We start from the raw sequence: 25,913 nt of genomic DNA on the forward strand, positions 1-25,913 counted from the left end.
TCACCTCATCTCTAAAGGTGCGTGGAGGAGGTGGGAAGGCACCAGCCTGAGACTGAGCTTTGCTGCCAGCGAAAGGCTGGGTTTGGAGCTTCAGTTCGGGGGCGCCCTCAGAAAGGCGGCAGGTGCCCATGGTGAGGAAGGGGCAGGAGTGAGGGAGTCCATGGCCCAAGAGAACTCAGGGACGAAGGCCATTAGGGAGGAAATGAGGGAGTGGGGTGTGCGAAGTGCTGAGCTTTTCCTGCCCAGTTTGGCTGAGGACACGCCATGGGTGAGTCTCTGCCACAAGGGGAGCTTGGTAATGAGGAAGAAGGAACACACAGTAGAGAACTGGAGGCAAGAAGGGAGGAACCCTAAAGGAACGGGGAGGAGAAAGGGCTTCTCTGGAGCTGCTTTTGCTTTCCCCAGATTCTCCTGCCATTCCTGGCTGCAGGGAGTCCTGAGGAATTTGGTTAGGGTGGAGAATCCCGCAGAGGAAAGGAGAGAATGGACAAGAGCTCACACATGGCTTCTTGGCGGGGCTGGGGGAGCAGGGGCTGTGAGGCTGCAGGTGGCAGGCCCCAGGGAAGGAAGTTCTCCCGCGGAACCTTCGCAGGAATTCCCCTGAGATGCGTCCGGCACACGTGTGAAGGCAGCCACGTGTGGAAATGAGGTTCCATGTGCATTTCGGATCCACAGAGAGGGTGGACTCTGTTTTGCAGAATGGACTGGTGGGTGGGGGAAGGAATGCTAGCAGAGCTTTGTATTCCACTCACTCCTGTATTCATCCATCCGGCCATCCACTCTTTTCTTAGCATTCAACAAATGAACACGCACTGCAAGTCTACTTTGTGTCAGCTTCACGCCTGGCCCGAGACCTCAGGGTGGTTTCGGCAAAGTGCTACTGCCAAGGAGCTCGCGGGCGTATTTCCTGCCAGGACCCAGACACTCTCTGCATGGAGCCCAGGGAGGTTCTGAGCCTGAGGGAAGAAAGGCAGAGGTTCGGGACTTGTCCAGTAACACCGCTGTTGGTGAGACATGGGGGTGCTGATGCCCACCCTCAGCCAGATGCCTCCCTCCCACGCTGCATGTTCTCTCCCAGACCCCAACGCTTCGTGCCTGGTCTGAGTTCTTGGGAGAAGAGGGATTAGAAGCTGGAACAGGCATTTTTGCTAATGTGATGCAGCAGGTCAGCATTTGTGGGGGCTCTGTCGCCCGGTGGGATGGCCCAGCGGGAAGCGTGGCGTGACTCCACCGAGATCTCCATGGAGCAGCTTTGGCTCCCTGAGAAGTTGAGGTGTGAACAGTAGTGGCCTTCCCTTTGCAGACAGAAGGCTCGGGAGAGAAGACACCCTCTTCATAGGAGGTGGAAAGGAAGCTGTATGACACGGGAAGAGCCCGTGTTTGGGGTTCAACGTGCTGGCCACTGGGAAAAAGCGCTGTCCGAGTTGCAAAACTCTGCATCCTATACGTATAAACTATACCCTGAGGAAAGGATTTCAGACGTATCGTAGGAGAACACGTTCTAGCTTGGGAAGCAAATACAACAGGACAGTGAATCCAAATATTTCAAGTGAGTTCAGAGGACTGGAGTTCCAGACGCTGCTTTGACTGTAAATAAGCACAGCCTGGAATGTGCTGAAGAAAAGAAAATGGGCTGGTATCAGCGAGGACTGTGGGCAAGGAAAACCAGAGAGTGCCATGTGGCAAAGCAGACATCTGTGTATAGTAACAGAATCAAGTCATGGAGAGGAACAGAATCAAGCTGATGTGTGTGGCAGGGGCGGGGAAGATGAGGCGACTCCCACCAGAACAGAAAGATATTAACGTGTAACAAAAGCGAGGCTGGAGGAAGGGGAAAAGCGGGGCTCTCTCTTTTTAAGATGCCAAAAAGTAGTCAGTCATGCTAAGAACAAAGCAAACACAAACCAAAACCTGCGCAGGAAGCTCTTGAGAAGAGTAAGGCTAATGATCTTCAGGAATCGAATCATTATTTCCACACGTGTCAAGGAGAACACAGACATAAAAGCACAAAGGAGAAATTAAAAAGGGAGGGAGAAGTCAAAGGTGAAGTAAAGAGATTTTCAACCTAGAGAGGCTGAGTTATCAGGGAAGGGGGAAGCCCACGCCAGCTTGTCACAGAATGTTCCGGAAGTTAAGATAATGATAGACTCACATAAATAGGGACTGATCAAATGATAGCAAGCTCTTGGTGAAATTGCTTCCAAGGATTTCACAGAAGTGTATTTCACTGAACTGTACAGTAACCAGATGACTGCATTAAAATTTTAAAACTGCCAGGCATGGTGGCTCACACCTGTAATCCCAACACTTCGGAAGGCCAAGGCAGGCGGATCACTTGAGGCTACGAGTTCAAGACCAGCCTGATCAACATGGTGAAACCCTGCCTCTATTAAAAATACAAAAGTTAGCCAGGTGTAGTGGCGCATGCCTGTAATCCCAGCTACTTGGGAGGCTGAGGCAGGAGAATTACTTGAACCTGGGAGGCGGAGGTTGTGGTGAGCAGAGATCACGCCACTGCATTCTAGTCTGACTCTGTCTCAAATAAATAAAATTAAATTAAAAAAAAAACTGACTCGTAGGTGACAGGGGGATGGAGGCAGCAAACCACCACGACATGTGTGCACCTATGCAACAATCCTGCAAGGTCTGCACATGTACTCCAGAATTTAAAGCATAACAATAACAACAACAAAAAAAAACCCTCAGCAATGAGCATAAATGCTGTCAACGATAAGTATCGGTAAATATTTGAAAAAAGTATTAGCAATGATTATCTCCAGGAAGTGGAGAGAAAGTGTGGAAGGAATTTTTGTGTTTTATACACTCTGGAATATTTCTAAAAATTTTAAAGAAGCATGGGTTACTTTCAAACATTTTATCTTGAATAAAATACAAGGCTACAAATGCCATTATAAAAACATCAGGTGGGAGGCAGAGCCGGGCCTGGACTGCCACCTCTTCCCAGCATAGCAGGTGCCCTCCCTCCCACTCCTGGCCATAGTCCCCTGCCCGTGCCAAGCCTGGGGGAAGCTGTGAATGTGCTTCTCCACTTGAGGGTGCAGAACAACACTGGGGCCTTGGGCTGGGCTTCTGCGCTAGAAAGCGTCGCCGTCCAGTCCGGGGCTGCTGGGGCTGAGTTTTGCCTTCCACGGCTTATGAAGGAAGGATGAAGCTATCAGATGATGAGCAGACGCTAGGGCGCCCTGGATAAGAGCCTGGGCTCTGGCATCAGGCAAACCTAGATTCACATTTCCACCTCTTTGATGAACTGGTTTTGTGACCTCACTAAGCCTCAATTACTTCACCTGCTTACCCTTATTTTAATAAGAATAAAAGGAGAGGGAAAATGAGGTCACGCATCAAAGCCCATAGCACAGCACCTGGCACCTAGGAAGGGCACATCACCTGTCCTCCTCGGGTAATGGGGGCAGCCGTGGCTTTGACGTGGCTCTGCCTAGTTTGGGCACTGAAGTGTGGCCGAGCTACAGTGGATGTTTGAGTTCAGGATAAAGCTGGTGGCAGCTGACTTTACTGGGCCCTGGTGGTGGTGGTAGGGGGGGTTTCTTGGAAATCCCACCACAGAGGGTGGTGTGAACCCCAAAGCCAGTGTGCACCCAGCACAGAGCTGTGTCCAGGGGGCTTGTGGACATCACATCAGTGTCCCACCATCATGAAGAAGGTATGAACTAGTGACTTCTCATGAAAGTCAGCTTGAGGCTCCAGAGCAAGGGAGAGCAACTTCCCGAAAGAAGGAAGCAGGAAGGAGAAACAGCTCTGGGGCTGGGAAAGCCGAGGTTGGCCCAACCAGACTGTGGGAAGGAGAGGGAAGGTAAGCTGCGGCGGTGCAGAAAGGGCTGAGAGCATCTTATCCCAAGAGAGGAGGAAGGAGGAGACGTGGCCAGGCCGGTCCAGGACGTCCCAGCCTCTGGGCCAGCAGCAACGCCAACGCTTCTTAAATGTCACCCAGTTGAGGAGAAGGGGCTGTGGGAGTAGAGCCTGTCCTAGAAAAATGCAAACAGAATGAAACTGGAGCTGGGGGTGAGGGGCGGAGGACATCTGGGTTCATAAGAAAGTGGGATGTGGTGGCTGGGGAAGCTTCAGTGCTGGAGGAAAACGGCAAACGTGTGTCTTTTACAATGAAACCTCCACCCGAGAGCGGGGGATCCAAGAAGAGACCTGAAAAAATATTTGTGGAAAAGGCGTAGAATCCTTGGAAGTGGGGTTTGAAAGATGTCCGAGTCCAGGGGGGATGGACCCTGGGTAACGATCCGGGTGGGCGGGGAAGGAGGGGCCCGAGGAGCCCTGCACCACTGGTTGGGATCAGGAGCCTGACGCACTCGGGGAAGCTCCTGGACCCAGGGCAGCTGGTGTGGGATGAATGCCACGCGGGTCTCAGCTCTGTATGTTGATTCCAGCCTCCCTTCTGAGGAGCGGCTCCTTCTTTTCATTCCTTGGCTTCCCAGCCTCTGAAACGGGGTTAACTATGACAGCTGTCCTGGGCCTGGCTGCAGACACGGGAGGAGAGGGTCACTGATGAATGACTGACTGGTGAGCATGTCCAAGCGAGAGGAAGGCACGTTGACCTGGAAGCACATTTTCCCTCAACCCACTCCCTGCACTCAGAAAATCCCAGGACCAAAGACAGGGCTGAAGGTTTCCACAGGCCACTGGCGCTGAGCTCTGGCACACGCAGAAACGGAGTCAGGCGGCCGGGAGGAAGAGCAGGGCTGGGACTCCTGCCCCGGGAGCCCTGGGCTGCCAGCTGCACGCTCCTGCTTCTGAGCCCAGAGTCCAGCACCTGCCGACCCGTCCAAGTACGTGGACCCTGCAAGGCTGAGCGTAGGGTGAAGGGCGGCTCTGCCAGGAGCCCTGTGAGGTTTCTCAGTCAGTGGGCCTGACTGCCCAAAGTGTTGTCTGTGACTAACCCCAACGAATTTGAGGGTGGCCGGGAGAACAGCCCTGCCTTGTGGCTGGACCTCAGCCTGGTAGGTGGGGGAGATGGACAGGTACACAGGCACCCTCGGGAGGTCAGGGGCAAAGTGCAGTTGGGTGAAGGAGGGCAGTGGTGGCCTGTGGGGGGCAGAGCTGCTTTAGGGGGCTGCTTGCGTCTGGATGGCCTGAGAAGGGTGTGGTGGGGAGTCCTGGGAGGAGAGGGTGCAATGTGGGGAGGCCCAAAGACGGAGGCTGGGTGGGAGGGCAGCAGGGTGGTTTTGGGAGGAGGATCCTCCGGCCCTCAGTCCCCGCCGCCATTGCCGGCTTCGCCTCAGCCAGTGGCCTCTCGTGGGACCTAACTTCATTTCCACCCTAGACATAGGGCCAGACTTGCTGGTAGCCCGGGTTCCCGTCTCTGGGCTCCCCTCCAAGGAGCCCGTAAGGACAGGGCTCTCCTGTCCTCGTCTCCCCCTTCCTTCTCTAGGGCAGCCCTGCTCTCCTCCCAGGACGCAGCCCCGCCCAGGGTGCCCTGAAGCTGAGCTTGGTGCCTGGACCTGCTCTGGCGTGGAGAGGACACTTGGCCATTCCTGCAGACAGGCTGGCTCCTGCAGAACAGGTTTCCTGTGGCAAGAACTCCTGAGAGGCGGGGAGCAGCCAACCCTCCCCTGGAACTACACAAGGACCCTCCTACCGAGGGGACTGGGCCTGTGGGGTCAGCAGGAGTGGGGCATGGCCTCTGGGCTGCTGTCGGGCCAGAGGGAGGAGGTGGCTCTTCCAGGCTCACTGCTCCCGCTGAGTCAGAACCGGTGCCCTTTTTGTCCCTGCCAGGCCCATGTGCCTAATGGCAAGCGCAGAGGAGAGCAAGTACCAGGGGCAGAGGACACCATCTGGCTCGCCCCCTCCTCCACACAGGGCCCTATGGTCCTGCACGGTGACCGCCTCCTTTCCTCTCTGACCACATGCCCACATCTCTCTTGCTTTCCTGGCCCGTGTTGGACCCGGGGCCGTCGTCTCCTTGCGTGACGCCATCGGGTATGAAGAGCCACGGTGTGGAGGTGTTGTGTCCTGAGAGCCTCCAAGTGGCCACCCACTCACTGGGCGGGCCACTGGCTGAGCACCCGCAGCTCCTGGTGGGAGGTGGGATCTCAAGAAGGTGGAACTCACAATGTGGAGGGAAGGCCAGTCCCTTGCCTTTGTAGGGTGCTTTGCAGGCTACGGGCACCTTCCCTTTTGCTTCTTGCAGCAGCCCCATAGCAGGAAGGGGATTCTTAACCTCTCTACGGTGGATGCAGCCAGAGCTCCTAAGCCCAGGGCCTCCTTGTCTCCGGCTCTCCCTGGGATGGGCCTTACTCGGGAGCCTGAGGTGGGAGGATTGTTTGAACCCGGGAGGCGGAGGTTGCAGTGAGCCAAGGTCACACCACTGCACTCCAGCCTGGGTGACAGAGCGAGACACTGTCTCAAAAAAGAAAAAAAAGAAAAAGAAGTAGGAGATACTTAGCAAAACAAAGATCCTTTAAAAATGTTTCATCCAGTTTCTTGTACACATGCATACACACACGTACACACGCACACTCCCACACCCCCCCCACACACAATGACCATATCATTCAGCCTTTTCCATCTTTTCACCCCCTCTTCTGCCTATCGGTATCTCTGCAACCTGTATTAACATCCTAGATTTTTGTTCACAATGTAAAATCCTGTTATTAGTTGTAATACATGACACATTGCCAGGTTACTAAGAATAAAGCCGTCAGATCTGACCTTTTCACCAGCAATGTGGAAGGATAACAATGTCTTCATATCTTCTCTAGCAGTAGGTATTTTAATTAATTCAATTTTTGCCAGCTAGATCGGGCGTGAAATGATGCCTCATTAATATCTCAGTTTGCACTTCCTCCTCTGCTGCCGAAGTTTAGCGTCTTTTACTGTTGGTTGGCCATTTGAATTTGCTTTTCTGTGAATTGGCTACTTACATCCTTGGCTCATTTTCCTATTGAATTGTTATTGTTGTAGTTTTGACAATTTCAAAGCTCTTTGTATATGAAATCCTTTGTATGTTATCATCTCCCCCAAGATCTATCATTTTTATCTATAGTCTTTTTTTTTTTCTGCTCATACAAAAGGTTTTCCCTTTTTTATACGTACTCAAATATACCTACCTTTTCTTTGATAACTTCTGGGTTTCCAGAATTATTTAAATATATTCCTCTCTCACCTCTCACTTGCATCCATCTACTTGCATTTAGCTGTTTAGGTCTAAACTTCTCCGAAGAGTTTTTGTACGTGTGTGTGACAGCAGTGAACAGGATCCCCACCATCCCTGACCTTGTCCAGCATTCAGGCTCACGGCAATCTTCACGCTTCAGAATATGGTTCTGAATCCTGAAATACATCGGCTGTCCTGAGCACCACCCTCAGAATGATTGCTTTCTTAGCGTTATTTCACGAACACTGCCGATTTATAAGCTTGGTTAATTTCTTTATTTCTTGACAACTTTGAGTTCTGCCTTAAAAGTTCTGCCAATAGTAGCTGTGAAATGAAGAGGGGCACAGGACATGCTGAGAAGACCCACGGGAGAGGGAGAGGAAGAGGGACCTACCCCACGACAGCAGGTGGGAAGGACCACCTGGGAGATCACCGCCAACCGGGACTGTCTCATGTATGGCAGACCCCATGCAAACCTCTGCACAGTGAATAGAGGGTCTTATGTATCATTTTAAACCACTGGGATTATACTCCATCTAATTTGTTTATGGTGACAGGGAATAAAACATATAATCCACGTTAGATTTCCAACACGGTCCAAGTTAAAATATTTCAGTTCTTGGGTAAGTACCTCTCTCAAGAACCAGGGCTGGGGGGGGGGGACCGATGAGCAGGCTCTGGTCTGGGACACAGAGCCAGGGGTGTCCTGCCAGGTTCCCAGGTGTGTCATTGATGGGTCAGAGTCTGGGGGAGGACTGCTCTTGCCAAGTAACCCAGCAAGTCTAGACAGATTGCGGGCACTGTATAAATAGCAACCCACGCCAGCTCCAGAGCCTCTCTTCCCCCCGAGAATCCACGAGCATCCTCCCAGGAGAGGGAATGGGGGCTCTGCCCTTTGCCCAGGGAACACCCTGGTGTGACTTCAGGTTGTTGTAGCCTAAGAATCACACTGTTGATTGGACAGGGACTGGAACGGAGCTCTCTACCCTCCAACTCCTCACCCTGCGATTTCCTGTAGAATTATGTGCCTCTGTCAAGCGTGTTCCACACACGTGGTCTATATGGCAGATGCCAGGAGTGCAGTGGACAGCAAGGCCAATGCCGTCCATGGCATCAGTGATATCAGGTGTTTCTTCATTCAGCTGAAGCCCTGAGAACTTAGAATTGGCACCTGAGTATGCAGTGAGGGTACGTCTGCTTTGGCCAGGAAGCAGCCTGGAGCAGCACCCAACAGGGAGCAGGTGTGGGTGGGGGTGGAGGAGGGTCGGGCAGCTCCTGCCTGCTGAGTGCTTGCTCTCGCCAGGTGCTGGGCAGAGGCTTTCTTGCAGGGCCTTGACCCTCTCAAGGCTACTATAAGGCACGTACTGGTACCATCTTCTTCACCAGGAAGCACGCAGCATTTGGGGTGGAGCAGCTCACCCAGGCCGCACAGGTAGCAAAGTGCAGAAGCCGGGAGCTGACCCCAGTGATCCGACCACACGCTGTTGGGAACATGTGTGGTGTGTGGGGGAGGTGCGCGGTGTGCGGGGAGGGGCGCGGGGGAGGTGCGCGGTGCGCGGGGGAGGTGCGCGGGGGAGGTGCGCGGTGTGCGGGGGAGGTGCGCGGGGGAGGTGCGCGGTGTGCGGGGAGGTGCGCGGTGCGCGGGGGAGGTGCGCGGTGCGCGGGGAGGTGCGCGGTGCGCGGGGAGGTGCGCGGTGTGCGGGGAGGTGCGCGGTGTGTAGGGGAAGTGTGTAGTGTGTAGCAGAGGTGCGCGGCGTGCGGGAGCATCGAGGACAGAGGTATTGGAGCCAGCTACCTGTGAAGCCGGCGCAATCACTCACCATTTCTATTGCTCATTGCTGAGGATAATTGCAGGGGAGATGAGCTCTGTGTAGCTGGGTCCCTGGCGTTCTCTTCCATAGATTGCACCCTCCACATAGCCCCTTTTCATTGCCCCGGGGCTGCCCTGTCCCTAGAGAAGGTCGGGCTGTGCACAGGTCCCAAGTGAGATCAGTTTCTGCAAACACAGACCTGTGAGAGGAGTCCCTGCTCTGGCCCAGGCTCCGGGACCTGTTTGACTGGTTTCTCCGCACTGAGGAGCTAAACCGTATTAGAAGTGCCAGAGGGTGTTTTTGTTCTTGGGGTCAGTCTGGTATGAAAGCTAGAGTTGGCCTCTCCTGAAGGAAGGACAACCACCCTACACCCTACATAACTCCTCCTGACACACACACACACACACGAGGCACACTTGCACTCACATGCTCACACAAACCCACACCTACACACGCGCACCTCCCCTACACACCGCACACCTCCCCTGCCCACCACGCACCTACATACATACACAAAAGCACATGTGCACACAGCTACTGCACAAGGCAGTCCCATGACTGATGATAACTCTCCCCTTCCTGCCTCTGGGGACCGGTGCAGCCGCCTTACAGAGGTTTCTATCCTTCCTACAGCAAGTGCGGATGTCTTCAATCCTCCTCAATGAAAGAGACCCCCTTTCTCCTCCAGGGTGGCAGGGATAGCTGCTGTCTCCATGAGGAGCTCAGCTGAGAGGCGAGGGAGAGGGCAGAAGAACCGACTTCCAGCACTCAATCACAAAACACCATCTCCCTGCGACCCCCTCACTTCCGTCCTCTGTGCTGATCATGACTTTCTCTTTCTTACCTGGTCCCTGTCTCCCTCTCTGTAAACCTCAGCCTCTCCCTCTGCTGCAGCTCTTCCCAGCCTTCTGCAGCTCTCGTAGACCCCTCGCACACAGCTCAGGGGGCAGCCGACACGTGAGGGCTGGCTGGGGCATTTTTCTTCTCCTCACCGCTCTGCTGGGTTTGCTTCTCTTGGGGTCCCTGGGTTGGGGGAGCTCAGCTGTGGGACATAAAGCCAGTGGCTGAGCACCCCTGCTTCGGGCTCTTCATGGAGTGGAGGACAGATGATGCCCTTGGCCCCTGCTCACACAGGGATATGCGCAGGAGGCATCGCCTGGCAGTGCACCTTAGCTGGAAAGAAGGCGTTTCTCCCTCCTCAAAGCCAGGCTCCACACCAGCTGCTGTGCTAAACCGCCAAGGCAGAGGGGCTTGACCAAGCTCGTCTAGGTGTGACGACAAATGCCATCTTGTCCCCTTTTGGGAGCCCCCATTTGGGCTGTGCCACGCCCTCTGTGATGGGGGTCACTCGTGCATGGCTGTCCTTGGTGTCCCTAGTGCTGACCCCAAAGGAAGGGAGTGCAACCTTCACCCACAGAGGCTGAGCCAAGGCAGCTGACGGCTTGCATACTGCGACGGGAGGCTGTGGGGCGGATGGAACAAATGATCTCTGTGCTGGTACATGCTCTGAAAAGAGAATGCGTTAGGGAGGAAACGACCCCGGGTTGGGAAGCACCCAGCGAGAAGTCAGGGGACTTTCCCTACGGGACACTGTGAGAGAATAGTGACCATCGTCCTGCCTCGCGACGAGACAGCCTGAGGCTTTTTCTAAACAGATGCTTCTGCTCCGACTGGAACTGCCTCTGTTTGGAGCTGACACTGAAAAGTCAGCAAACGCTCTGAGCCTTGGCTTGAACTGAATTGAATTGATTTTTGCAGTTCAGTCGAGAGAGGAAGAATCACAAAAATGTGAGATACCCTTCAAGTACATGTTTTCCCAAGGGTAGGTTTGCCTCGAACAGGAACCAGCTTGTTATTGACCATGAGGTTTATCGTAGGGTAATAACACCGGCCGCTGGGTCTGTACTTAATACTCCAACCCTGCTCGATCCGATCAGATACGGTGGGTGCATCATCCTAGTTTATGGATGAGGATATCGAGACACACGTTTCCACATCACTGACGAAACTGGAAGCTCAAGTCTCCTAATATTGTTTGCAAAGTAGTATTTAATACCTGAGAAAAATGATATGAAATAATTATTAAGTATCTGGATTTTAATCACAGGTCCCATCAACAAGATGAGAAGGAAAGGAAATTGCAAATACAGATTTAAGTCCTCAGGTATTCTTTAAGGAAATAAAACAGGGAGCTGGGCTGAATCCAGCTATTCAGAGTCCCACCCTCTCCAGGCCCTCGCCAGGCAGGACGCCCCTCTGGCCTCATCTCCTGGCTGGACCGACATTCTCCACCCAAAACCGGTTGTCAGTTTCATTGAGAAATTGGTTACTCAATATTTATTGAGGCCTCTGTATTATTCCACTACTGAGGTGAGCTAGAAAATCTTCAAGACATCTTTATAAAATGAGTTAGACAACTGGGACCCTCCTCTCTGTAGCTCTTTCTATGCTGGGTCCCCCTGAACTCCGGTGGGGTGACCCCCTCCCTACTGACCACGACCTTCCCTTTTTCACTGGGTCCCGGGAGCTCCTTCTCTGCAAACCTCAGCCTCTCCCTCTGTTGCAGCTCTTCCAAGCCCTTCCCACCCTTCCTCTGTCCCCTCACACACAGCTCAGGGAGCAGCTGCCACAGCAGGGCTGGCTGGAGCAGCTTCCCTCCTCTCACTGCTCTGTGTTTGCCCCTCACGTGGCCCTGGGGGACTGGCTGTGGGTCATGGGGTGAGTGGTTGGGCACCGCAGTCTCTGGCTTCCCTTGGGGAGCGTGGGAAGCACTGAGGGGCTGGGAGGTGTTTGTCTGGTTGCACTTTAGGGGAGCAGAGCATACTTGGTCTATGTGATGGGCTGAACAGGAGGGAGGTGGGATGTATCAGCTTTCTCAGGAGAATGAAGGAGTTTGTTCCCTATGTACAGGCAGGGGTTGGGAAGAAGAATAGGAATCTGTGGCGCTCGGAGGGGATGTTCTTGAGAAAGTCATCTTGGGGACTCCAAGGCAAATGTCCCTTCACAACTGTAGGTCACATGGATGGAAGGACTTGGGGATGGTCTCCCGAAAGCTTAGCTGTTGCCCCAAGAGCAGCTCAAGGCAGTGGGCCCAGGGATTTCCTTTCAGAGAACAGGCCAGACCGAGGGCCCCGGTAGGTTCCCGGGGGGTTTCTGTGCTTAGGGCCAACACTTAGTAAAACCACAAGGAAGGCCAAGCTTGGGCAGCCACCGGCTCTGCTCCTCCTGCCCCTGCCTGCGCCTTTGGGGTGTGCTGCACACTGAGGCCCCCATGTCTTGCTGCAGCAAGGCTCCACCTGCAGCCGTTTGACCCCCTGTAAACGGAACAGCTGCCACTCAGTTCCCCAGAGGCAGGAAGCTGCACCGGGAACCTTGGACTTGGCAATGGAACTGAATTCTGGGAATCCCTGAGCTCGAAGGGAGTATTCTGGGGAGACTGGAAAAAAAGTATTCTGGGAAAAAAAGTTTTTCCCTCTCTTCTGAAATCACACATCATGTTCACTTGATAAACAACATCTCAGCACCAGCTGCGGCTCTGAAGGCAGCCCTGGTCCCTTGCTTCCTTGAAGTTAAAGGCAGCGAGCCCCATCCTCTGTCTCTAGACCCTCGACTGGGAATTGGACGATGCCCACAGCTGCGCCCTGCAGAATCAATACTACCACCCACTTCCCTTCCACCAGCCCCAGTCTCAGGGCAAGAGCTAGGCATTAGCTCCCGAGAGGGGTATGGAAATGCCAAACACTGCACCCCTGAGGGAGATCTCTTCAAGCCCTCTCCCTCTCCAGGCTGGGCCTTTGTGAAGCTGGAGAAGCTGTCTTGAACCCTTGGCTTGCTCAGAATCTCTGCGAATCAGCTGCAGGGGAAACTGGCCACTGGACAGAATGTTCTGGAGGGAGGTGGTTGCTGTCAAGGCCAGGAGGGGTTGGCAGGCTAGCCATCCCATTCCCCAACCCCATGCCAGTTCCTGGGCACCTAAGAGCCCTCCCACTCCCATTCCTGCATTTCCTGTCTGCAGCTGATCTGTCCCTCCCTGGGAGGAGGCTCTCACCCCCGGGCATTTGGAGGGTGGGGAGCCTTCCTCCTCCCTTTGTTCTGATTGCAGAAAAGGAGGGGGCTCCATGCCAAGCAGGGCTGCCTGGGACAGACGCTGCCACGGATCACTGCGGCTGCCTGCACTCTGGACCACGAGCTCTGAGAGCAGCAGGTGAGGGCCGGTGGGCAGTAGCTTGGAGGCTCCGCGAGGTGCAGGGACGCAGGCATGGCTGGCGAGCTGACTTCTGAGCAGGTGGCCAAGTACAAGCAGGCCTTCTCTGAGTTCGACTCGGATGGAAACGGCTCTATCAACGCCCAGGAGCTGAGCGAGGCAATGAAGTACCTGGGAAACGATCTCACGGAGGACGAGATAAGGGAGCTCATCGCCACGTTGGACAGAGACGGCGACGGCGAAATCAGCTTCTCGGAGTTCCTGGAGGTGGTGAAGAAGCACAAGATCGGCCTGGAGGACCTGCAGGCCGCCTTCCGTGCCTTCGACCTGGACGGCGACGGCCACATCACCGTGGACGAGCTCAAGCAGGCCATGGAGAAGCTGGGGGAGCAGCTGTCGCAGGAGGAGCTGAATGCCATGATCCGCGAGGCCGACGTGGACCAGGATGGGCGTGTGAACTACGAGGAGTTTGCGAGGATCCTCTCCCAGAAGTGAGGGTCCCAGCTTCGTTCTGCTGCACCCGGTGGCCCGCTGTCCTCCGAGCCTTTGTGGCTGCCTGCTTCTGCTGCTTTTGTGCTGGGACTTTTCCAGGGAAGCCTGGTCGGTGGATGGGAAACTGCCTCCCCCCGGGAGGAAGGCTTTGCGCTCTGGGACCTGGATTCGGCGCCCTTGGGCCGCCTGCAAGACCTTCTCTGCTTTCGGACCTTGGGCAGAAGGTGGCCTCCTTGGGCCTGGTCCCTTTTTGCCCTGCAGTGGAATGGGGGTCCTCAGCTCGGGGCTGCCCTGAGGGTCCCTCAGCCCCGCAATGTTCTAAATAAAGGACTGCCACATCCCACATGTGCTTGGGGTTTGTGGGGCGAGGCCTCCAAGGGCCCCCACCTGCTTCCAGGGCTCCTTCCAGCCCACCCACTCCCAGCCGACCCCTCTCACCTGCAGTGGGAGAACTGCCTGGACAGGCCCCAGGGGCAGGTCCTGCCTCCCCTGACTCAGAGCGGAGGGCAGTTGGGCAGGGGATGTGCCTCTGGCTCCAGGCTCTGCCTGAGCTGCTGGTGAGGACCTGGGCACGTGTCCTGCACAAACAGGAGCCCCGCGCCTCGAATGGACAGACCCAGCCCAGCCACCACCCTCTGCGTGCAGCCTGCCTCTCTTGGGCTACAAATAAAATACGTGTATGTCTGTGTGTGCATCTGTGTGTGCGTGTTTGTGTGTCTCTGTAGTGTGTGTCTATGTGTAAGTCTCTGTATGTTTATGTGTCTGTGTGCGCTTGTGTGCATCTGCGTGTGTATGTGTGCATCTGTGTGTGTCTGTGTATGTTTGTGTCTCTGTGTCTGTGTGCATCTGTGTCTGTGTATGTGTGTGTCTGTGTGTGTGTTTATCTGTATGTCTGTGTTTGTGTGTTTGTGTTTGTGTCTGTGCAAGTGTGTATGTCTGTGTGGCTCTGTGTGTGTCTGTATCTGTGTCTGTGTATGTCCGTGTGTCTCTGTGTTTGTGTGTGTGCCTGCATGTGTATCTGTGTGTCCGTATGTGTATGTATGTGTGTCTGTGTATCTATGTGTCTATGTGTCTGTGTGTCTGTGTCTGTGTGTGTCTGTCTGTCTGTGTCCGTGTGTGTCTTTGTGTGTGTCTGTGTATGACTATGTCTGTGTATGTGTGTCTCTGTGTGTCTGTGTGTCCGTGAGTCTATGTGTGCCTGCGTGTGTATGTGTGTGTGTCTGTGTGTACGTCTGTGTGTCTGTGTGTGCTCATCTGTGTCTGTGTCTGTGCCTCTGTATGTATGTGTCTGTGTGTCTGTGTGTGTCTGTGTGTGCATCTGTGTGTATGTGTCTGCCTGTGTGTGTCTGTGTGTGCATCTGTGTGTATGTGTCTGCCTGTGTGTGTCTGTGTGTGCATCTGTGTGTATGTGTCTGCCTGTGTGTGTCTGTGTGTACATCTGTGTGTGTGTCTGGTGTGTCTGTGTGTTCAGGTGTGCCTGTGTGTGTCTGTGTGTCTCTGTGTATCTTTGTGTGTGTCTGTGTGTGTATGTCTGTGTGTGAAGGTGTGTGTGTCTGTGAGTCTGTGTGTGCATCTGTCTCTGTGTGTGTTTGTGTGTGTATCTGTGAGTCTGTGTGTGTCTGTGTATCTGTGCATATCTCTGTGTGTGTGTGTCTGTGTGTCTATGTGTGTTTCTGTGTGTGTGCATCTGTGTGAGTTAGGGTTGGGGGAGGTAGGGAAAGGGCAGAGCAAGGGGGAGGAGGAGGGGGGTGAGCAGGCTGGACCCTCCATCCTGGCAGCGCACAGCCCTGTGTGGACTTGGGTTGTGTTGGTGCTGTGGGGTTTAGAAACGAGACCTGGGCTCGTCACAGCCCTGGGTTCCTAGGGCTCCCTTTGTCCTGGGACTCAGATGGTCAGACCCACACGCCTCGCTTGGCAGATGTGGAAACTGAAGCCCCACGTGGGTACAAGAGCAGCCAAGGCCAACTTACGGCAGCGGCGGGTGAAATCGGGCTGCGGGGAGGTGGCGGGGCCTGGCCTTGGAGTCAGGACTCGTTACTTTCCCGCCTGCAGTGCTCCTTGGCACACCTGCGGGAAGCGCACACCTGTGGAGGAGCATGGCGGGCCTGTCCACTTTATCCCAACTTCAGCACAAAGCCTGGGAGCCAGGGGTGGCCTGGGGCATTGAGGCGGCGCCTGGGCATTTTCAGGAGTCACCATAGTCTCTTGCGGTCACTCATGGTGACCTGTTCCTCCCAGCCCTGGGCTCGGAGCCTGGCCAGTGCCCTCCAGGCCCTTCCAGCCTCAGGGCTGAGGCCAGACCTTCCCTCCTCTGCCTGGGCTGTGGGCAGGGCACACCTGGCGCTAGGGAGAGGAGAGGGGACACCCCAGTCTCCTCCCTCAGGGCTCTGAACAGGAGGGACTGTGGAGGGGAGCGAAGAGAGAAGATGAGGAGGTGAGAGCGGAATGGGGCAGAGGCAGCCTCAAACCTGCCTGGCGACCTGGCTGAGCAGGAGGCCCCGGCAAAGTCCATGCCCATCCTGGCTGCGCATGAGCTCCTCCAGGAAAGCCCCATCCTCTTAGGAGCGCGGTTGCCAAAGTCTCATTTCTGAATTGGTGATTCCTCAGTGCCAAGCTGATCAAGAGGAGGTTTCCCAGTGTCTGTGGAGAAAAATAAAATAAAATAACAAAAGAAAAATAAAGCCTTTGTGTTCACTTTTTCTTTTAATGGAGTCTCGTTCTGTCACCAGGCTGGAGTGCAGTGGCGTGATCTCAACTCACTGCAACTTCCACCCCCCAGGTTCAAGTGATTATCCTGCCTCAGCCTCCTGAGTACCTGGGTTTACAGGTGTATGCCACCATGCCCAGCTAATTTTTATATTTTTAGTAGAGATGGTATTTCACCATGTTGGTCAGGATGGTCCCGAACTCCTCATCTCGTGATCTGCCTGCTTTGGCCTCCCAAAGTGCTGGGATTACAGGTGTGAGCCACAGCACCTGGCCGTGTTCACTTCAAACCCAAAACAAACCAAGAAGGCATTTCCCGCCCCCTCCCCCCGCCCCGAGATGGAGTCTCACTCTGTTGCCTAGCCTGGAATGCAGTGGTGCAATCTCGGCTCACTGCAACCTCCACCTCCCAGGTTCAAGCGATTCTCTTGCCTCAGCTGCCTGAGTAGCTGGGATTACAGGTGTGCATCAGCACACCTGGCCAAATTTTTTTGTATTTTTAGTAGAGACGGGGTTTCGCCATGTTGGCCAGGCTGGTCTTGAACTCTTGACCTCAGGTGATCCACCCACCTTGGCCTCCCAAGGTACTGAGATTACGGGCACAAGCCTGCGCCTGGCCAAAGAAGACATTTTCTGCAGTAGTGTTACCACTGCAGGGGCAGCACATACATCCAGATTCGTCATGATGGTTAGATCTGGGCTCTCTTTGCAACAATGGACCAAGTTCCAACCCTTGAGAAGATACGTTGGAATGGAAGTTCCTGGGTCCCAGGAAGGAAGGTTCTGCCCTCAGAAACACGGTCCTGTTGTCGTCTCTGCTGGCTATGGAGGCATCTGCTGGCTCTTCCATCCCCTCTCTATCCACTGACTTAGAAAAGGAATCAGTCCCACATGTAAGGGAGCAGGCGAGAGAAAGCAGCTCAGGTTGATTTGCTGCTGGAGGAGTAGCCAGGAGACCAGGCCTGGGGACCTGCAGTGTGGACCACACCATGTTAGCCAGGCTGGTCTCCAACTCCTGACCTCAGGTGATCTGCCACCCAAAGTGCTGGGATTGCAGGAAGGCGTGATTGACTTTTATTGCGGGATCTTTTAGTGGGGCAAGGAGGAGGGTTGTAGAGGAAAAGGCCACCTTCCCTGCAGAAAAGGCCCCAGGGATTGCACAGGATGCCAGACTGAAGAAGGATCAGTCAGGATACCAGACTAAAGAAGGCATCCTCTACAATCCCTAGGGCCTTTTCTGCAGGGAAGGCCATCCTCTAACCCTGGGCGATCTGCACATTCCTCACTGACAAGGCTTACCTGTTTCTAGATAAACAGCAGTTTCTCCATTTTTTTTTTCTCCCTCAGGCCCCGAGGGCAGCCCCTTGGGCCTGTGCGCCTGCGGGGCAGTTCTTAATTCCTATCCTTCCAGGGTGTCGCCCGAGGCATGTAGAACTGTTGAAGAAACAGGGCTACTCCTCCCTCAATGAATGTTTGCTGGAGGAGGGACCCCCTTGGCCTCCCTGGACCCCCCTGGAGTCTGAGCAAAGGCAAGAAGCCTGAAGATGAGAGGAGGGGCTAGGAGGAAGGTCGTGGGGTGCAGAGGGAGTCCGAGAGAGATCTTCCCCAGTCTCCTGTGGGCAGGTGTTTCTAAGGTGAATATGGGCCGCCCACCTGCTGTCCCTGGGAATTCTGCCTGATAGCAGCAGTTCGCTGTGCCTCTTGGAAGCACCCATGGATGCACGCCTCATACCACATTCCTGCTTAGCTTCCAGGGACATGCCAACGTTCCACACTCCCGCCCTGGGCTCCGGCTGCCCGGGCCTCTCTCTCCACCTCAGGTATCTGCTCTTCCTGCCTTTCTGGCTTCCTGGAAACCATTTCTCCAGCTCTTCATGGAACTAAATCCTATGAATCAGCCAACCCCCACCTCTCCCTCTTCTTGGGCGGGATCCCTGGCCCAGTCATGAGTCTGATCCTTCCTGGCTCCGCATGGAGGCAGCACCAATGCCAGCACACAGTTTGGGCAGGCACAGGGGGACAGGGCCAGGCCAGGGGAGTGTCTCTCTGCAGCCCCTCCCCAGGCCATGCCAGGAGGGTATGGAGTGGACAGCAGCCAGGCAAGTGCACTAAGGAAGAAACACTCACTCATGCCCACTCCACACACACGCACGGAGAGTCACTGGCTTGCCCTGAAGCTTCCTTGTAGGCTTCCAATATCTTTCCCCAGTGGGACTGTAAGAGCCTCTGACCCCCCAGTAGGGGGTCCCTGGCTTCTTGGTGGACCCCACCCAAACAGCTGCTGCTGAGTGATGAGCTCTGATCTTGCTGAGAGGGAGGCCATAGAGGGGGGTGCTTCTGGCAGCAGGGATCGCAGGTGGTGGGAGCAGAGGGGAAAGGTGAATCCTGGAGTCTCCTGTGTGGCCAGGCCAAGCCCAGACCTTCCTCCTGGGCTGCCTTCAGCCTTTCTACCTAGGATATTGAAGGAGGGCCCAGGGGCAGCTGCTGTACAGGCTGGGGCACATTCCCCACAGAGGGGGAAGTGTCAGAGACCTTCACGGGTCAGGTCAGGCCCCAGGCCCCCACGAGTGTGGAGTCAAGACTTCTGGGCTCCAGGCCTGAAACTTGGAGTGTGCTCTGCTGGGCGGTTTTAGGTCAACTGCCTGTCTGGGCTCAGCTGCGCCTTGTGTAAGGTGGGGAGGCAGAGGAGCAAGAGAAACACAGTTCTCAGGAAGGAAAATGTCATACTGGTCTTTGGGAAGGGACTTAAGACTTGTCAGTCCAATGCTCACCTACACATGCATAGACAGCAGGATAAAATGGAAACAATTTTCCATGCAAAGACCACGTGTAAATATTTTGGAACATGCCCTGCCTTTTTTTCCTTTCCTTTTCTATCCACTCACATCCCTCTATTTGTAGTACTTTTCCTTTTCGGAAATGGCATCATGCAGATGACTCTGTAACCTTTTTTTTTTTTTACATTTAATGCTATGCTGTGGACACCTTTCCTTGTGAAAATAATGGAGACCCATGCCACTGCTTTTAGTGGCTGATTATATTCCATTCAATGGTTGTGCCACCCCTGGAGCCTCCAGAATGAGATTGATAAGGAATTAAACCCCAAATCTGCCACTTGCTGTCCAGGTGGCCTTGAGCAAATACCTTGACTTCTGTGCATCTCAGTTTTCTTACCTGAAAATGAGATCAATAATAATACCTGGACTACTGGGTGCTGTGAGGCTAGCACCAGGCACACTGCCTGCAGAAGGTACTAGAAAGCACTCAAAGGCCACTCCAGAGCCCAGGCTTCTGGAGCATGCTGCTGTGAGTGCAACCCAAGGTGGCCCTGCCTGTGGAGTCCACCTGTGGCTCAGTGCAGCCCTTCCACGTAGCACATGCTTAGTGCTTGCAGTGGGTATGACTAATGAGTCCCCAGTCACACTCACTGCCCCAGGTATGAGGGTATAAGTGAAGAGCAGTGAAGGAGAGTCAGGATCCTGGGCCCAAGGTCGGAGATTCTGTCTCTATCAGAACATTCATTGTGTCCTGAGAATAGAGTCTGGGATCCCAGAGCCACAGCCTGCTCCAGGCTTGCGGCCCACCTGGCATCAGGGAGGCTGGGTGCCCACGCCAGGGCTCGGCCTTGGCAATCGGAGCCAGGCAGGGGGGCAGGGGTGTGCCCCTGCAAAGAGGGCTGTGGCAGGAAGCTCTGTGCTGACTTGGAGGTCTGGGGATGGCCAATCAGAGAGAATCGTTAAGGAAGGACAGAAATGAAACTACCCAGACGGCCTAGAGCAGCGGAAGACCTGTCTGGGGAGACAGAATATCACAGACAGGATGCTCATTGTTGCCAAGCCCGTTCTTAAAAAGGAGCTTTGATGGGGTCGCACGGCAATAAGAAAGCAGCAGAAACTTCTCTGAATCTACTGAGCCAAGAGATGAAGAAGGATTCTGAGGGCCTGGAGAGGAAGTGGCTCATTTCAGGTCTTAGAGCGAGGTGCCGAGAAGGACCTGGAGTGGAATTCAGGGGCTCAGAATGAGGTCGGGGGCTTCCTCCAAGGGGCGGTTCCTGAGCAGGCCTGCCTGGATACTGGCTTCGAGGTGGGGGTCTGTGGTGGGGTTGGTTGGGACCCGCGTAGCGGAATGTCTTCTGGAAGCTGGTAACTGTGAGTTACGGGAGATGCACAGACGTGGCCCTGAAGACCCTTGAGGGCAGACAGCAGGCTGCGCTCCACGTATGAGTCCACAAGGGTGCCCTGTCTCAGCTCAGAGCACCGAGGAGTGTGAACAGAGCCCAGGAAGCATCAGAACAGCCAGCAGGAGCGGCTTCAGGTCACTCAGGGAAACCCAGTTCTTTGAAAGATGCTTCTCTGAAAATCGACTTAGCAGAAGCTTAGTTCTACAAACGGTCAATATGCTGGTATTTCCCACCTACCAAAAAGTTATTTTAAAAGAATCCTTAATATAGATCACAGAAATTCATACTGGGTGAGCTCTTATAGCAGTGTCGACTATTTCTTTGATGTTTTATTTACTTAATTTAAATGTTTAGTTTAGTTTTACTTTTAGCTTAGTATTCTTTTAGCAGCAGTCAGTTCACCTAACTGTTGTACCATAACCTGACAGTGTTTAAAGTTCTCTGTTTTTGTTTTGTTGTTTCATTTTTAATATTTTGGGTCAATGGTTTTGGGGAAGGAGCGCTTCCGATTCAAGATTCAGCCATTGGACATGACTTCAATGTCCAGGATTTTATGGATTGGCAGGTTTCTTTCCCCTAATAGAATTTTAACTTAAATGTATAGCTTTAGTACTTGTTTCAATTCACGGATTTGTTCACTGGCTCAATCAAATGGATATTTTGCATGTTAATTTCAACTTAAATGTATTGCTTAGTATTTGTTTCAATTCACGGATTTGTTCAATGGCTCCATCAACTGGATACTTTGCATGTTAATTTCACCTTAAATGTATTGCTTAGTACTTGTTTCAATTCACAGATTTGTTCACCGGCTCAATCAAATATTTTGCATGTGGTTTAAGTGTTTGGTAAGTGCTTGGTGTCTGAAATATGAATCACACATGAAACTGACATTCAGCAAGGGAGAACTGAACTGAAGCTACTGGAACTGGCTTGGGTGGAACAGCGTTGGTGAAACCAAAACTAATTTCAACTAAAGCAAAACTTCCCCAAATCCTCCGATGTTAATCGGTAGATGGATTTAATTGTTCCACTTCTGATCCAACTAGATGTTTCAAATTCCGTATATGAAATAATACATTTTCTTCATTGGCTTGCCCCCTGGATCTTTTAAGTTCTAATTTATATCCATCCTGGTAGGCCTGGTGACTCAATCCTTCTGTTAAGATCCATATCAAATGTCTCCTGCTTTTGGAAGCTTTCCACAGCAGGACCTGGCATACAGGGGTCCTCTGCACCTCTTTTCCAAGCAAATGGCTGAGTGTGATCCTTCCCTATTCATAGAATTCTGTTCAGAGTGCACCTTTTACTAGAGTAAATTACAGAGTTTATTCCTAGTGAACAAGGCCGCCCTCTATTCCCGCTGGAGGAGCAGCTGCGACCTTCTCAGCTGGGCCGAGTGAAGTCCGGCGCTGTCCTGCACGCAGATGCCCGTGCCTCGCTCCTCCCCTGGCTTCTCTCTCACGTGGCTGCAGCTGGGGAAAAGGCCCAGCGCCTCCTTCTGCAAGCTCCTTCTCACTTTTCTGTTTACCATCTCCAGGTGTGAGCTCATTTCTTTCCCCACCGCAGGTGGCCCCACCCAATCTCTGCCTTTCCCGCCTCTCCACTGGGCTGCACAAGTCAGCGATTCTCAACCCCGGCACCTGGAAGATACCACGGGGGATTTTGGAAAACATGCAGTGTGCGCATCCCCGTGCTCTGAGCCCCAGTGGGTCAGCGGTGGGGGCGCCCTGGCTTGGCGGTCTTTTTTAAGCTCCCAGGTGCTGTGTGGCCAAGAGTAAGAGGTGCTGCTCCAACCTGTCCTGGAAACTCTGACTGTACCCGGTGCTCCCCACACCCAACCTCCCTTCTGACCCTGGGCAGATTGGCACCCAGTGTTGGGGAGAACCCCGGGGGCGAGCGCCAGCCTTATAGAATCAACAGGTGGGACACCTGCAGGTTGGACAAGGTGAGGTCTGAGTCACCCTGCGTGGGAACAGATGGTGCCCTGTTGGTGGCCTGCCAGCCTCTGTCCCCACCCCATCACTCAGAGACGCCATGTGCCTGCACTTTCCTGGTCCGGGAGCTCCGGCCTTGCTGCCCAGATGACTTTTGGCCTAGAAAGAAGTCAAATCTCAGTGCTTTGGACGGGGCACGGTGGCGCAAAACTGTAATCTCAGCATTTGAGAGGCCGGATCACTCGAGGCCAGGAGTTCGAGACAAACCTGATCAACATGGTATAACAACCCCCTCTCTACTAAAAATGCAAACATTAGTGAGGTGTGGTGGCAGGTGCCTGTAATCCCAGCTACTCGGGAGGCTGAGGCAATAGAATTGCTTGAACCTGGAAGGTGGAGTTTGCAGTGAGCTGAGATCGCAACACTGTACTCCAGCCTGGTGACAGAGCAAAACTCCGCCTGAAAAACAACAACGAACAAAAACACATGTCAGTGCTTTGGAGGAATAGTATTTTCCTGCACCTGGAGCCTTGTGGTCGTGACTTCATGGAGTAAGTGTTGTGACCTTCATTCATTCACTCACTATTCTACAAGCGTTTTGTTCGATGCTCCTCCTCACTGTGGGTCTGCGGGGACTTGGAGGGAGACTCCACCCTGGTCTCTGGCCCCAGGAGGTGACCATAAGTGGCCGTGCAAAGACAGTGGGCCAGGTCCCTTGTCAGTGGATTCCCGTTCTAGGAGGTGCTCAGAGAAGGGGAGACTTACTTCCGGGAAGTGGCACTGGGGGGGAGGGGAGCAGATTTCAACAGGGGAGGCTGTTCTTGGTGAGGAAATTGCATGAGTGAAGGTTTGGAAGTGGGAACTTCAGTGTCTTTTTGGGGCATGCACACTGCCTGGGAGAGGTCCGAACGCCATCCAAATGCCATCACAGATGGCCTTGATGGTTTGCTGAATGAGCTTGGATCCTTTTCAAGTCCCAGTGAAGCCTGGTTGTGTGGCCTTGGGCAAGTCGGCGGCGCTCTCTGCCTCAGTCCCCTCAAGTGTAACTGCGGTAAGGGTGAGATCCGCCTCAGCATGATCGTGAGGAGGGGCGAGGTGTGTAGAGAAAGTGTGAGAAACAGTGTGAGGTGTGGTGACATTCTGTGGGGCAGCAGCATGTTTTGCATAATGTCACCAAGATTCATGCTATTTCTTCTCCAGAAGATGAGACGGAGACTTGCAGAAGGTTTTTAACCCGTGGAGGTGTGCGGCCACATTTGTGCTTTAGGAAGATGGTGTTGGCATTCATGTGTGGGATGAAGGGGGCAGGGAGATAGCCCTGCAGGAAGCGGGTTTGGCCATCTAAGCCTGAGCTGATCAGGAGAGGAAGGAAGGTGGAGGCAATCGGCAGAGAAAGGAAGAGACGTGGGGAGGGGAGGTGGGGAGTGAGAGGGACAGGGCCTAACTCGGTAACCCCGGGGCCTTGAGCAGTTCTGGAGGAGGTGGGAGGGGAGCGAGCAGGGGACGGGAGGGACCCCAACCCCATCAGTCTGAGCCGTGTCCATGCCATGCTGGGTCAGGGTTACTGCTGGTACCATTGAGAGGGTGGGCCAACCAGACCCATCTGACCTCTTGCCTGTTAGATGGTGGCAGCACATTAGAGTTCTCAGATTCCTGGAGCCACTGAGAGCCCGAGGGGCACTTGTCCCAGAGTCAGGCTGTGATTGGAACCTCGGGGCCTGCCTGACTCCAGAATTTGGAGAAAAGAGAAGCCTTGGACTTCTTCAGACCAGGAAGGTGCTGACCAAGAGGGGAAGGCGGGGGTGGGGGAGGTGTCAGCAGGGACGAGCTGCCCCTCACCCCACTGCAGGCCCTGGGCCTTCCTAACGTCCAGCTCCACCTGCTCAAGGCAGAATCCGAATGCACGCAGAGTCTGAGGTATCTTAGAAACCCTCTCCTTCCCTCTTGGATGTGCAGTCTGCCAGACATTGAAGAGGAGGAAGAGGAAAGACGCTGGCCCCGATATGCAGACAGAGAGCAGTGCAGGTTCCGGAGAGGTGCCTGCTAATGCTCTTCCTCCCCCAGCCTCCCTGCCCCAGCTGCCCTTGCCCTCTCTCCTATCCTTCCCTCAGCAAAACACATGGAGCCCGATGGTCTGCGGGCACGGGGCCGGGCCCTGGTGCCCCATGGGCACAAGTGACAGCTGTGGCTGAGGTTGGGGAAGGTGCTGGGCTGGAAGCCTTGGGAGGCTCTGAGCACACGGGATTTGGGGCAGATGCTCTTGAGGGTCAGAGGCTGCTGGACTGGGTCTGAAGGCATCTGAGGCTTTGAAGACCATTTGGAGATTGGGTGTTGCAAGCTCAGGGCGAGTTTGGGGCTCCCTGGAGACTTTGGGGTGCAGAGCAGCCACTTCTCAGACTGGCTCTCTGCCTGCCTTTGGACCTGGGTTCTTTGCTGGAAGCATGTGGACAGGTGCGTTGGAGAGGGATGCCCTGTGGGGAGGAGCTGGGCTGCGCGCAGGGCCTCCTGATCCTGGTTTCTCAGCGTCACTGACGCTCAACTCTGAAAATTCTGCCTTTAGAGGTATCTCAGTGGCCCAGTGTGCCTCCTTCCTGGCGTGGTTGTCCGGGAGCAGATGCCCTTCTGCGGCTGGCCTGTTTGGGAGGAGCCTGAGGTCTGGAGGGAAGGCAGGTGGGTGGCTGGAACAGGAACTAGCAGAAGGTGTGGCAGGAGGAAGCGGTGGGCAGGCCGCCCGCTGCTGCCTGGGGGACGAGCTCAAGCTGGTCTTCTGGCCTGGCTCCCTCTTGTCACCAAGTTTATAGCATGTCACCCCTCAGAGATGCTGACTCGATCACTAATAAAAGCCGTCACCTTGTCCCCTTTACCACGAGACCCACTTAGCTCTGCAGAGCATCTCCCACAGCCAGTCTTTTTGCATTTGGTTCCATCCACTCCCGGCCCCCACCCCACTAGGACGTGAGCGTGGACTTTGTCTTGTCCACGCCATCATCCCGGCAGCAAGGACTGGATTTTGGAGGATGGATGGATAACACAGGGAGGACCAGCATTTTCATTCTTGGGCACCTCACTTCTAACCTGGAAGCAGTTCTGACAGGAAGGACCAGGAAGACCCCTGTGTGGGGAGCAGTGGGTGGAAGGAGTGTGCTCAGTTGCTGCTGGGACGGTCACACGCTGGCTGCTGGAAAAGAGAGGGGACCTGCCAGGAACCATGGCCCTTGGCTAAATCGGGGATGAAGGCAGGAGCTGCTGGGCTGGGCTGCAGCTCAGCACGGGGACAGTGAGCCCAGACTGTAGAATTGCCCAGGGAGGACTGTCACCTTGGGGGACGGAGGCTGCAGGTGCTCCTCAGACCTTAGGGAGACAGTTGGCAGGGAGCTTGTTGAGGAGGTGCAGGCACCTCAGGGTGGCTGGGCTGGATGGACTTTGATGACCCTTCCTTTTT

At 54.3% G+C, this 25,913-nt stretch overlaps 1 protein-coding gene and 1 long non-coding RNA gene across 2 annotated transcripts; one reads left to right on the top strand and one right to left on the bottom strand.

Annotated features, from left to right (window-relative positions):
- Window positions 1–637: 637 nt before the first annotated feature.
- Window positions 638–9,178, bottom strand: LOC116536443. The gene is made up of 2 exons (XR_004262634.1): window positions 8,962–9,178; window positions 638–956 (listed from the first exon to the last, which is right to left on the bottom strand). It is a non-coding gene; the product is annotated as an uncharacterized LOC116536443 (long non-coding RNA).
- Window positions 9,179–12,583: 3,405 nt separating this feature from the next.
- CALML5 (calmodulin like 5) lies at window positions 12,584–13,991 on the top strand. Its single transcript, XM_032258219.1, has one exon. It carries the CDS (start codon window positions 13,211–13,213, stop codon window positions 13,649–13,651), a length of 441 nt encoding a protein of 146 aa, XP_032114110.1. The 5' UTR covers window positions 12,584–13,210; the 3' UTR covers window positions 13,652–13,991.
- The last annotated feature ends 11,922 nt before the right edge of the window (window positions 13,992–25,913 follow it).

Source organism: Sapajus apella, unplaced genomic scaffold (genome assembly GCF_009761245.1).
Source record: "Sapajus apella isolate SASKATOON/1434 unplaced genomic scaffold, GSC_monkey_1.0 scaffold100, whole genome shotgun sequence".
Taxonomy (NCBI): domain Eukaryota; kingdom Metazoa; phylum Chordata; class Mammalia; order Primates; family Cebidae; genus Sapajus; species Sapajus apella.

Bases quoted from the DNA above. Each gene is read 5' to 3' on its own strand.
- CALML5 (XM_032258219.1), top strand. From the start codon at position 13,211: ATGGCTGGCGAGCTGACTTCTGAGCAGGTGGCCAAGTACAAGCAGGCC.